Source organism: Salmo salar, chromosome ssa23 (genome assembly GCF_905237065.1).
Source record: "Salmo salar chromosome ssa23, Ssal_v3.1, whole genome shotgun sequence".
NCBI classification, from domain to species: Eukaryota; Metazoa; Chordata; class Actinopteri; order Salmoniformes; family Salmonidae; genus Salmo; species Salmo salar.
Genome location: NC_059464.1, coordinates 44,668,597 through 44,681,286, shown reverse-complemented (window position 1 = coordinate 44,681,286; position 12,690 = coordinate 44,668,597). Strand labels below are relative to the sequence as shown.

Below are 12,690 nucleotides of genomic sequence, written 5' to 3'. Positions count from 1 at the left end.
GACCCCTGTACTGCAAGGCACACTGTTGGACATAGGCCCCTGTACTGCAAGGCACACTGTTGGACATAGGCCCCTGTACTGCAAGGCACACTGTTGGACATAGGCCCCTGTACTGCAGGACACACTGTTGGACATAGGCCCCTGTACTGCAGGACACACTGTTGGACATAGGCCCCTGTACTGCAGGACACACTGTTGGACATAGGCCCTGTACTGCAGGACACACTGTTGGACATAGGCCCCTGTACTGCAGGACACACTGTTGGACATAGACCCCTGCACTGCAGGGCACACTGTTGGACATAGGCCCTGTACTGCAGGACACACTGTTGGACATAGACCCCTGTCGTGTCTTTGGCTATGCCGGATTAAGTGATATGACATGCTATTCTATAAAATCCTTTCTCTGTAATTAATATTACCTGATTGAGCTAATCATGTAAATGTAATTAACTAGAAAGTCGGGGCACCACGAAAGAGTGTTTATAGAGCTGTTATCTTCCGAATAAACTCTTAAAGACCTAGTAATATTTTACATCAATAGCAGTCAATATTAATCGTCACCTTATTTCAGCCTCATCTGAAAGTTGTAAATTCTTGCTTATCTTCACGAACCCTGGCTAACAAGTTGAATCAGCAATACAAAATTGGGTTCAATTATTTATTTACTAAATACCTAACTAATCACACAGAATGCAAATTATGTCATACAGAAAACGTCCCTGGTGGACGGAGACGGCATGACGTCTGGTTACACAAAGGAAAGGGGGTTGGGTTTGAGTGAAAGAGCGGGAAGACTGAGGAACAAAGGGAGAAGCTGTGCTATCGTAAATAAATAAAAAAATCTTATGTGTTCTATGTCGTGTGGAAAATGGAAATGCAATAAATATTTACTCTGAGCTGCGCTTCGGTAGGTTGGTCGTAGATGCTGGTCGTGTTGGCCAACAGAGATCTTCCTGTCCTCGGAAGAATGTCACTGGTGGTCAATTGGATACGTCGTAGTATCGTCATTGTATGTTAGACTGGATACGTTGTCCGTCCTTTCCTAGCCCACGTTTACAGCTGCTGTTGCTAACTCAACGGCTAGGATGTCTCACTTTTTTAGTGAATTGGAGTTCAAAATTCATACCATTCACAACCAAAGCTCACGCTGAGGTTAGCTTAGTTCTGTAGGTGACATGTTAGTCCTTTTAACGTATGGGACCGTCATCCTCACGTCCTCGGAACAGAAAGTTATTCGCCCTTTTAACGTCTATGGGCTAGGTGGGACGCTTGTGTCCCACCTACTCAACAGCCAGTGTAATCCCGTGGCGCGTTATTCAAATACCTCAAAAATGCAAAAACTTCAATTTTTCAAACATATGACTATTTTACACCATTTTAAAGACAAGACTCTCGTTAATCTAACCACACTGTCCGATTTCAAAAACGCTTTACAACGAAAGCAAAACATTAGATTATGTCAGCAGAGTACACAGCCAGAAATAATCAGACACCCATTTTTCAAGCTAGCATATAATGTCACATAAACCCAAACCACAGCTAAATGCAGCACTAACCTTTGATGATCTTCATCAGATGACAACCCTAGGACATTATGTTATACAATACATGCATGTTTTGTTCAATCAAGTTCATATTTATATAAAAAAAACAGCTTTTTACATTAGCATGTGACTAGCATGTGACTAGCATTCCCACCGAACACTGCCGGTGAATTTACTAAATTACTCACGATAAACGTTCCCAAAAAACACAACAATTATTTTAAGAATTATAGATACAGAACTCCTCTATGCACTCGATATGTCCGATTTTAAAATAGCTTTTCGGTGAAAGCACATTTTGCAATATTCTCAGTAGATAGCCTGGCATCACAGGGCTAGCTATTTAGACACCCAGCAAGTTTAGCACTCACCAAAGTCAGATTTACTATAAGAAAATTTTTATTACCTTTGCTGTTCTTCGTCAGAATGCACTCCCAGGACTTCTACTTCAATAACAAATGTTGGTTTGGTCCCAAATAATCCATTGTTATATCCAAATAGCGGCGTTTTGTTTGTGCATTCAAGACACTATCCGAAAGGGTAAATAAGGGTGACGAGCATGGCGCATTTCGTGACAAAAAAATTCTAAATATTCCATTACCGTACTTCGAAGCATGTCAACCGCTGTTTAAAATCAATTTTTATGCCATTTTTCTCGTAAAAAAGCGATAATATTCCGACCGGGAATCTGCGTTTAGGTAAACAGATGAAAGAAAATAAAGCATGGGGTCGACTCGGGCACGCGCCTAAGCCCATAGTACTCTGATCGGCCACTTGCCAAACGCGATAATGTGTTTCAGCCAGAGGCTGCCTCGATATCATTCCGCTTTTTCCCGGGCTCTGAGAGCCTATGGGAGCCGTAGGAAGTGTCACGTTATAGCAAAGATCCTCAGTCTTCAATAAAAAGAGCCAAGATGAACAACAACTTGTCAGACAGGCCACTTCCTGCATGGAATCTTCTCAGGTTTTGGCCTGCCATATGAGTTCTGTTATACTCACAGACACCATTCAAACAGTTTTAGAAACTTTAGGGTGTTTTCTATCCAAAGCCAATAATTATATGCATATTCTAGTTACTGGGCAGGAGTAGTAACCAGATTAAATCTGGTACGTTTTTTATCCGGCCGTGTCAATACTGCCTCCTAGCCCTAACAGGTTAACACAGAGGCTGCAGGCCTCGCGTACTCGGAACAGAAAGTTACATTTTCGTCAAGGGCTTATAGAGTGGAGGGAGAGAAGGGTGTGTTTCATAGTTTATAGCCCATGTCTCTTCACAGGGGCGGGCCTCTGATTGAACAGAGCTCTAACCTTATGAAAACCCAATTCTCTCATTTGGAAGCTAAAATTACATTTAATCTTTTCACAAATAGTTTCATTTAAATTGCACAACAATTCCATGTGAATCTGATAACTAGAATGTGTAGACTTTCCCAGATACAGTTTGTCGTCCTGTCATCAGTCATAATGTCTCAGATGACAACCGAACAGACATCTTATACATTAATTAGTACCAATGCATATTTACAACTGGTTCTATTACCGAAATATGGTTCCTTTCCCCCCACTTGTTTGATGTTCCCAGACTCTCTATGTTTAACAAAGGCTATTCAAGAGTCCTTCAGTAGAATCAGAGAGAGAGGGAAGGGAGAAAGGTATTTATGGGGGGGGGGGTCATAAACCTTACCCACAGGTCAAAGTCATGACACCCCTGTACTGCAAGACACACTGTTGGACATAGACCCCTGTTAATTTCTTTCTCTCTTCCCTTCAGATTGTGTTAGAAGCGTCCCAGTCTGTTTTTGTATGATATGTCTCCTCTGTGTTGTTTACCTGCTGCCTCTATTTATACCTGTAGACTGACATGGACTGGAAAAGAGCAGCGCTGGCTAATTCTCGCTGAAAAATTAACTGTTGTTAACTGATGGCAAAACATTGAGTTCACTGTTGACTCACCATTGTTTGATACTGAAAGGTCAAAGGTCCTGGTCTGACTTGTAACAGAACAACAGTCAGAGTTGATGGACCAGTCTGTACAAATATAACTAATGTCTTAATAGTTATAAAGCTATGGGGTCCTGTTTTTAATGACGTGCAGCTTCATAAATCCTTCATAAACACTACATAAATGTGTTTTTAAATCATCTATAACTATATTCCATGTTTTATAAAGGGTTCATAAATGTGGCTTAATGGTGTGACATAACCCACTATGTCAAATATGGCATAAACCTGTGCTTTTATTAAGGGTGGCATAAGCACTGCTTAATAAAGGCTTAATAAATCATAAATTGAGGCTTCACAAAGCATTTATAACCCTGTCATGCATCTTGGTAGAGCGTTGCACCGCCATGATATTGGGTTCGATTCCCAGGATCACCCATAAGTTAAAATGTATTCACGCATGACTGGAAGTCTCTTTTGGATAAAAGCGTCTGTTAAATTCTATATATTATATTTCACTAAAACATTTCTAGGATGGCCCAACCTCTTTCCCTCCTGGGTGCATAGTCAATATTGGATCTGACCTCAACTTCCCCCAAAATGCTTTGCTACAGGATGACGTACACTCTAAAGTGCAGTCACGCACAGCAAAAAACATTCGTAGGGCCTTTTTAAAATCAATTTATATTTTTTTGCCAACTTTTTCCCCAAATTCAGTTTTGGATTTCCTCAATTGTTTGTGGGGTTTACCCTAATTTTTAATTTAATTTTTTATTTTATATAAAAAAATAAAAAATAAACTTTTTTTTGTTAGAGAAAAACAACAATTTGATTTTCTGTGCCCACAACAATGCTTAAACCACATCGGGGATGACTTATGAGGTCTGGGGGGAACAAATCTAAGAAACATTTTGAGTGTAGTTGCCCTTTTATTCAGTGGTGTTTGGTTAGCGGATTTTCTGTAGCGCAGTAAGTGCACACGATGTGATTCGGCCGCCAATAGAATGTGTGGATTAAAAGTCCAGCAACACTCCGTATTATTCACAGCCCCCTGAATTGACACCACATATACATTCTACAGACCCTACTGAGTGTTACCTACAATACTTTTACTGCTGAACCCAGAATAGTTCTTGCTCTATAAGCCAATATGTATTCCATATACAGTGATTCGCATTGGGGGCATTTATTTGACCTTGGTACATGTTTTAAAACCCAATTTTTTTAAAATTCAAAAGTCACTTAAATATGAATCATTGTTAATGTTTAGACAATTATTTTTCATATTACGAATGGTTATTGACATTTTTCTATTATTACTTGGGACTCGCTCTTTATTATGTATGCGTAGTCACTTTACCCCTACCTACATGTACACATGACCTCCATTACCTCGACTAACCTGTACCGCTGCACATTGACTAACCGGTACCGACTGTATATAGCCACGTTATTGTTTAGTTTATTTGTACTTTTCTCTACTTTAGTTTATTTAGTAAATATTTTCTTAACTGCATTGTTGGTTAGAGCCTGTAAGTAAGCATTTCACGGTAAGGTCTACACCTGTTGTATTCAGCATTTCACGGTAAGGTGACAAATAACATTTGATTTATTTAGAACATTTCCAAAATTCTGGAATTACTTTTTTTGTATTGCTGATCATGTGATGAGTTTGCAAATGAAATGCCCACTTGTGCTGCCACTGGACAGCAAAAAAACAGGTAAGTTAACTTTTTTATTTATTGTAATTTTAAATGAGTTTGTACTAGTTCAGTGTTGAGTTAGATTACATTCTGTAGCTACCTCCAATCGTAATTTCAAATAATTATGGTGACCTTCAAAGCAATTGGTAGCTAACCAAAATTTAGCTAGCTAGCAGGATCAGCTAAATACAAATCCGCCTAGATACAGCCATGTCTCGTAGCCACATCATGAGATTTGTAAATTAAAGAGGAATATAATAATACGAATTGAATCGAGTTTCCCATTTCCCCATTGAGTATTTTTGCTGCAGCACAGACCTTATACAGATGGTGTGACAAAGACATTTCCTAACAGGCCTGCGAACTTTCTTTGTTGTTACTTTTAAGGTTGGAACCAACATGCAGTACCTCCAGCTGGAAGAGCTTCAAGAACCATTGGTCCACCAGCTCAGGGACAAGCTACACTATTCAGTCCTGTATAATGTTCGATGTAATTACATTGCTGGATTTCATGTACTTGTATTGTTTTTTTAAAAATATACAAATAAAAGCAAATGTATCAACATGTCTATAATGTTTCTTTGTTTTAGTAGTTGGTGATGGGGGGAGCTGGAGGGGAGAGGTGAGCTGGGGGGAGCTGGAAGGGTGAGGTGAGCTGGAAGGGTGAGGTGAGCTGGAGGGGTGAGGTGAGCTGGAGGGGTGAGGTGAGCTGGAGGGGTGAGGTGAGCTGGAGGGGTGAGGTGAGCTGAGGTGAGCTGGAGGGGAGGGGAGGGGAGAGGTGAGGTGAGCTGGAGGGGAGGGAGGGAGGGGAGAGGTGAGGTGAGGTGAGCTGGAGGGGAGGGGAGGGGAGAGGTGAGGTGAGCTGGAGGGGAGAGGTGAGGTGAGCTGGAGGGGAGAGGTGAGCTGGAGGGGAGGGGGTGAGAACCTAACCCTAACTAATGAAGGCCAAGTATGATGTGTTGGTCCAAAAGACCGTTTCGGTGGAAGTGTCTGGGAACAAGATTAGGTGTAATGTGACTAACATGACATCACTTTAGAGAGTATGACATCACTTTAGAGAGTATGACATCACTTTAGAGAGTATTACATCCTTCAGCACAACATGCTACCCTTTATAAAGCACACGTTTATAGCATATTTGACATATTGGGTTATAAACTTATGTCACATTTGACATTGGTGATTATGTTACACAGTTATGCCACATTTATGAACCCTTTATAAAGCATGACCTACTTTGCTTTGTAACACATTTATGTAGTGCTTATGAAGCCTTTATAAGCTGAAAGTCATTTAAATGCGGGACCGAGATGGTTCTAATACATAAAGGCACCTACACAAGGACTTCACAACACATTCATAACCCTTAAATAACACCTCCATAAGCACTACATAAGTATTACATGTCTCTTTCCCAGAGTGAAGTGAGCCATCTGGAACGTGATCTGAGTGAGGAGAGGAACAGTGCAGATCTCCTGATGGACAGAGTGGACCAAGGGAAACAACAGGCCAGTACACACACACACACACACACACACACACACACACACACACACACACACACACACACACACACACACACACACACACAGGGCCCTCCTCCACCAATGGCACACAGCCAAGCATACAATGTAGACTGGGTCATAGAATCATGCTAGATGACTCAGACTTTACATGAACACATTTAGGTCTGAATGCTCACGTTTCCTGCTCTGCCTTTAGTTGCTGGCTAAGGAAGTTCAGAGATTTAAAAAAAATATATGTCCAGTTTTGTTCTCAAGTTTACTGAGTTTGTGTACAGTATGTTTGTGAAATGCTGACACAGCTGTGTGTGTGTGTGTGTGTGTGTGTGTGAAGTAGGCCATGGCAGCAGATCGGTTCAGACTAATTGACACAACTCTGTTTTGGTTTCCCTGAAAAGACAAAGAAGAGCTAACTATTCTGAGCAATGATGTCACCTATTATTCATTCTCCCTTTCCTGGCGAGTTGGAGAGGGCAGTGTCTCACTGGCAGTAGAGCAGACAGTCTTTGGGTCCTGTCTGACCGGCAGTAGAGGATACAGTCTTTGGGTCCTGTCTGACTGGCAGTAGAGGATAGAGCCCTTGGGTCCTGTCTGACTGGCAGTAGAGGAGACAGTCTTTGGGTCCTGTCTGACTGGCAGTAGAGGAGACAGTCTTTGGGTCCTGTCTGACTGGCAGTAGAGGAGACCGTCTTTGGGTCCTGTCTGACTGGCAGTAGAGGAGACAGTCTTTGGGTCCTGTCTGACTGGCAGTAGAGGAGACAGTCTTTGGGTCCTGTCTGACTGGCAGTAGAGGAGACAGTCTTTGGGTCCTGTCTGACTGGCAGTAGAGGAGAACGTTTTTGAGTCCTGTCTGACTGGCAGTAGAGGATACAGTCTTTGGATCCTGGAGATGAAAGTAAATGCATTATTCCCTTTGGTTTTGTTGAATGAAACCATTACTGACAGCATCACTGTTTTGATGACGAGGGAGATTCTGACAGCGTCACTGTTTTAATAACTGTCCATCAATGGACTGGGAATGGCCCTTTCTCATGTGAAAGGTGTATTCATCAGTGTGTGTATGTAGTGAATGTTTTCTCTGCTGACAGATGGAGCTGATAAGAGTTGAGCTGCTGCAGGAGAGTGCAGTCAGACAGGACCTGGAGTGTGACAAGATCACTCTGGAGAGACAGGTACTGGACTTTCTCAATTTCTCCTCCTCACCCAGCTCTCTTCACATGTAGTCCTCTCCATTGGTGGTTGAAGTTGCTATATGTCACCCCCCAGAATCATTGGTGGTTAAACCTGCTTGTATATGGTACCCCCTGAATCATTCCCCATGTTTCCTGTCTCTTTTATATGTGCTCACCCTTTTGTTGTTCTCCTCCAGAATAAGGATCTGAAGAGCAGGGTGTCTCATCTAGAGGGCTCCCAGAGGTCCAACCAGGATGTTGTGGTCTCCAGACTGGAGGGAAGGGTCCAGGAGCTGGAGGGGAGGCTGGAGGGAGAGGAGAGGTGAGATGGAGGGGAGGCTGGTGGGGAGAGGTGGAAAGGTGAGCTGGACGGGAGAGGTGGAAAGGTGAGCTGGACGGGAGAGGTGGAAAGGTGAGCTGGACGGGAGAGGTGGAAAGGTGAGCTGGACTGGAGAGGTGGAAAGGTGAGCTGGACTGGAGAGGTGGAAAGGTGAGCTGGACTGGAGAGGTGGAGAGGTGAGCTGGAAGGGAGAGGTGGAGAGGTGAGCTGGAGGGTAGAGGTGGAAAGGTGAGCTGGAGGGTAGAGGTGGAGAGGTGAGCTGGAGGGTAGAGGTGGAAAGGTGAGCTGGAGGGTAGAGGTGGAAAGGTGAGCTGGAGGGGAGAGGTGGAAAGGTGAGCTGGAGGGTAGAGGTGGAAAGGTGAGCTGGAGGGGAGAGGTGGAAAGGTGAGCTGGACGGGAGAGGTGGAAAGGTGAGCTGGACGGGAGAGGTGGAAAGGTGAGCTGGACGGGAGAGGTGGAGAGGTGAGCTGGAGGGTAGAGGAGACGAGGTAGAGCTGAGCTGGAGGGGTGAGCTGGAGGGTAGAGTTGGAAAGGTGAGCTGGAGGGTAGAGGTGGAGAGGTGAGCTGGAGGGTAGAGGTGGAGAGGTGAGCTGGAGGGTAGAGGTGGAGAGGTGAGCTGGAGGGTAGAGGTGGAGAGGTGAGCTGGAGGGTAGAGGTGGAGAGGTGAGCTGGAGGGCAGAGGTGGAGAGGTGAGCTGGAGAGGTAGAGGTGAGCTGGAGGGGTGAGATGGAGATGTGAGCTGGACGGGAGAGGTGGAGAGGTGAGCTGGACGGGAGAGGTGGAGAGGTGAGCTGGACGGGAGAGGTGGAGAGGTGAGCTGGACGGGAGAGGTGGAGAGGTGAGCTGGAGGGTAGAGGTGGAGAGGTGAGCTGGAGGGTAGAGGTGGAGAGGTGAGCTGGAGGGTAGAGGTGGAGAGGTGAGCTGGAGGGTAGAGGTGGAGAGGTAGAGAGGTAGAGGTGAGCTGGAGGGTAGAGGTGGAGAGGTAGTGGTGGAGAGGTGAGCTGGAGGGGTGAGGTGGAGAGGTAGAGGTGAGCTGGAGGGTAGAGGTGGAGAGGTGAGGTGGAGAGGAGAGGAGGCTGGAGGGAGAGGAGAGGTGAGGTGAAGATGCTGCAAGGAGAGGGGAGGCTGGAGAGGATGCGAGTAGAGGGGAGCTGGAGGGTAGAGGAGGCTGCAAGCAGAGGTGAGGTGGAAGGGAGGGGGAGGTAGAGGGGAGGCTGGAGGGAGAGGAGAGGTGAGAGGTAAGGTGGAAGGGAGGGGGGGTAGAGGGTAGGCTGGAGGGAGAGGAGAGCTGCGAGGGGAGGGAGAGGTGAGAGGTAAGGTGGAAGGGATGTAGAGGGGAGGCTGGAGGGAGAGGAGAGCTGAGAGGTGAGGTGGAAGGGAGGGGGAGGTAGAGGGGAGGCTGGAGGGAGAGGAGAGCTGAGAGGTGAGGTGTGAAAATAGTTGGTAACAGTTGGTAGTGTGCTCAACCCTGGACTATTATGCTGGCAGTTAGATTCTTCCCTTGGTTTAAATACATCACCATCACTAAATACATCACCATCACTACAGCAATGGCAAGGCATCTATGGTACAAGGGCTGAATGTTTAGATGGTGTTGAGGGCTATGATTGAGTGTCTGACAGGGTTGAATGTTAGATGGTGTTGAGGGCTATGATTGAGTGTCTAACAGGGTTTCATATTTTCTTCTCAGAGACAACATCAACCTGCAACAAGCCAACAGGAAACTAGAGAGAAAAGTGAAGGAGATGACAATACAGGTGGACGATGAGCACATATCTATACAGAACCAGAAAGACCAGGTAAGGTGGACGATGAGTACATGTCTATACAGAACCAGAAAGACCAGGTAACGTGGACGATGAGCACATGTCTATACAGAACCAGAAAGACCAGGTAACGTGGACGATGAGTACATGTCTATACAGAACCAGAAAGACCAGGTAACGTGGACGATGAGTACATGTCTATACAGAACCAGAAAGACCAGGTAACGTGGACGATGAGTACATGTCTATACAGAACCAGAAAGACCAGGTAACGTGGACGATGAGTACATGTCTATACAGAACCAGAAAGACCAGGTAAGGTGGACGATGAGTACATGTCTATACAGAACCAGAAAGACCCGGTAACGTGGACGATGAGTACATGTCTATACAGAACCAGAAAGACCAGGTAACATGGACGATGAGTACATGTCTATACAGAACCAGAAAGACCAGGTAACGTGGACGATGAGTACATGTCTATACAGAACCAGAAAGACCAGGTAACGTGGACGATGAGTACATGTCTATACAGAACCAGAAAGACCAGGTAAGGTGGACGATGAGTACATGTCTATACAGAACCAGAAAGACCAGGTAACATGGAACACTTAGTGAAAATAATTACTTTAGCACTTTATTTGAACTGTAGGTCATAAGTGTTGTAATACAGTCATAAACCTGACATTACAAATGTCTCTGAATGTCAAGTGGCAAATTCAGATAAAGTGTTACAGGAAGACACAAGTGAGTCAAAGTAATTCACATCCATTGAGGACTTTGCATTGGCCAATTCATAGAGATCCTACCTATGTACACCTATTATAGCTGACCCAGAATCTGAAGATGGACAAGTACTAATGAAGCCAACGTGAAATGGCTAGCTAGTAACGTTCAATCGGTGACTTTACCCGCTCTTGAGACCTTGAAGTAGATGTTTCGCCTTGCTCCTCAAGGACCGCAGCTTTTGTGGAACGATGGGTAATAATGCTTCGTGGGTGTGTTCAGAGGGTCCCTGGTTTGAGCCCAGGTTGGGGCAAGGAGAGGGACTACGGTAGCAACACTGTTACACTACAATGGACATACAGACAAACTTAAAAACAAGTTCATCAAGGGGCTAAAGACATAAGTACTAGTACAGCCATTACAAACACAACAATGGACATATACATTTACAACAACACATCATCAATAAATTATCAAAACGAACTGTAACCAGGGATGGAATTTAAGGATTTTGGGCTCTGGCCAGCCTGGCTAGTAGACTGCGATTTCTACTAGCCTGGATGACATTCAGGTCCAGAATTTGGGCCATGCTTTGTTCTGAAAGACATTTTACTGGGCTAGTTTTGTACTTTTTCACTAGTCTGGTCTAAAAAAAGTACTAACCTTGGACCAGCTTTATTTCCATCCCTGACTGTTACCCCCTCTCTCCTCTCCTAGCTGAACCAGAGGCTGAAGACTGTGAAGAGACAGATGGATGGGGCTGAGCAGGAGATAGAGCGACTGGAAAACTCTAAGAGGAAGTTACAGAGAGATCTGGATGAACGGATAGAGACCAATGACCAGGTCCTCAGCCAGCTCAACACCCTGCGCTCAGAGATGAGGTGAGTTGAATGCAACAATGTGTGGGTATCTATCTTTCCAGCCTGTTCTCATAGACTAGATGTAAGATAGTAAACGTAAATCCGAAACACTCAAATTAGTATGTTATGGTTACATAAGACAGAAGGTTACTTAAGGCAAAACCGAAAGGAGGGTGATTTGGTCGGGTAGGATGGGTGGGCGTATCACGCGAACATCTAGCAACACAAAGGTTGCGCGTTCGAATGTAATCAGGGACAACCTTAGCATTATAGGTTATTAGCAACGTTTCTACTACTTTTAAGCTACTTTGCAACAAATTAGTATGTTATCTAAGCCTTCCCCTAACCCTTACACCTAACTCCTAAACTTAACCCTGACCTTAACCCCTAGCCTAGCTAACGTTAGCATTAGCACTTGCTACCTAGCTAATGTTAGCCACAACAAATTAGAATTTGTAACATATCATACGTTTTACAAATTCGTAACATATCATATGAAATGGATTATGGACATCCACCAATGAATACATATCATACAAAATGTAACATACGATACTAAATGGAGTGTCTCGTAATTACGAACAGAATAATACGAAATACTCTTGAGACCAGGTTGTTCTTTCATTTGACTTCAGTTTTTGTACCCTGCACCTGCACTGATGTCGTTTTTTTATAAGGCTTCTCCTGCTCTTTTCCTTGTTCAGGCGTAAGCAACAGAAATCAGCACCGCTCCTGATGATCCTTAAGGGTGTGGATGACATCAACACTGACTGACTGACTGACTGACTTTTAGTACTCCTTGGTGACATGTTGTAATGCACTGACTACAGCGTGGTGGGGAAAAATACAAGCAGTCTCACAAAAGGGTCGGTAAATCACTGAGGACTTGGGAATGAAAAGCACTACAGAAGTTTCTCATTAACGATATTTCACCTGTTCAACTCAACTGTGGGTTCAACTGGTGATTTCATAACCCTTTGCTCTAGACTGACATCTAGTGGTTATTCTAAAACTACAGAGTTCCATGCAGTTCCAGAAGAAAGATCACTAATAAAAAAGCAACTTTATTTTTTGCTTTTCACCAGGGGCACAACTTTGACTGGGGCTGGGGG

At 44.3% G+C, this 12,690-nt stretch overlaps 1 protein-coding gene across 1 annotated transcript in view; it reads left to right on the top strand.

Annotated features, from left to right (window-relative positions):
- Positions 1–12,690, top strand: part of LOC106584735 (cingulin-like protein 1) — a 25,231-nt gene extending 12,541 nt beyond the window's left edge. The window contains exons 15-20 of the mRNA XM_014170270.2: positions 6,610–6,699; positions 7,803–7,886; positions 8,084–8,208; positions 9,917–10,025; positions 11,436–11,599; positions 12,283–12,690. Of these exons, the coding sequence (XP_014025745.2) occupies positions 6,610–6,699; positions 7,803–7,886; positions 8,084–8,208; positions 9,917–10,025; positions 11,436–11,599; positions 12,283–12,352 (642 nt within the window). The 3' untranslated portion in view covers positions 12,353–12,690. The remainder of the gene's footprint in view (positions 1–6,609; positions 6,700–7,802; positions 7,887–8,083; positions 8,209–9,916; positions 10,026–11,435; positions 11,600–12,282) is intronic.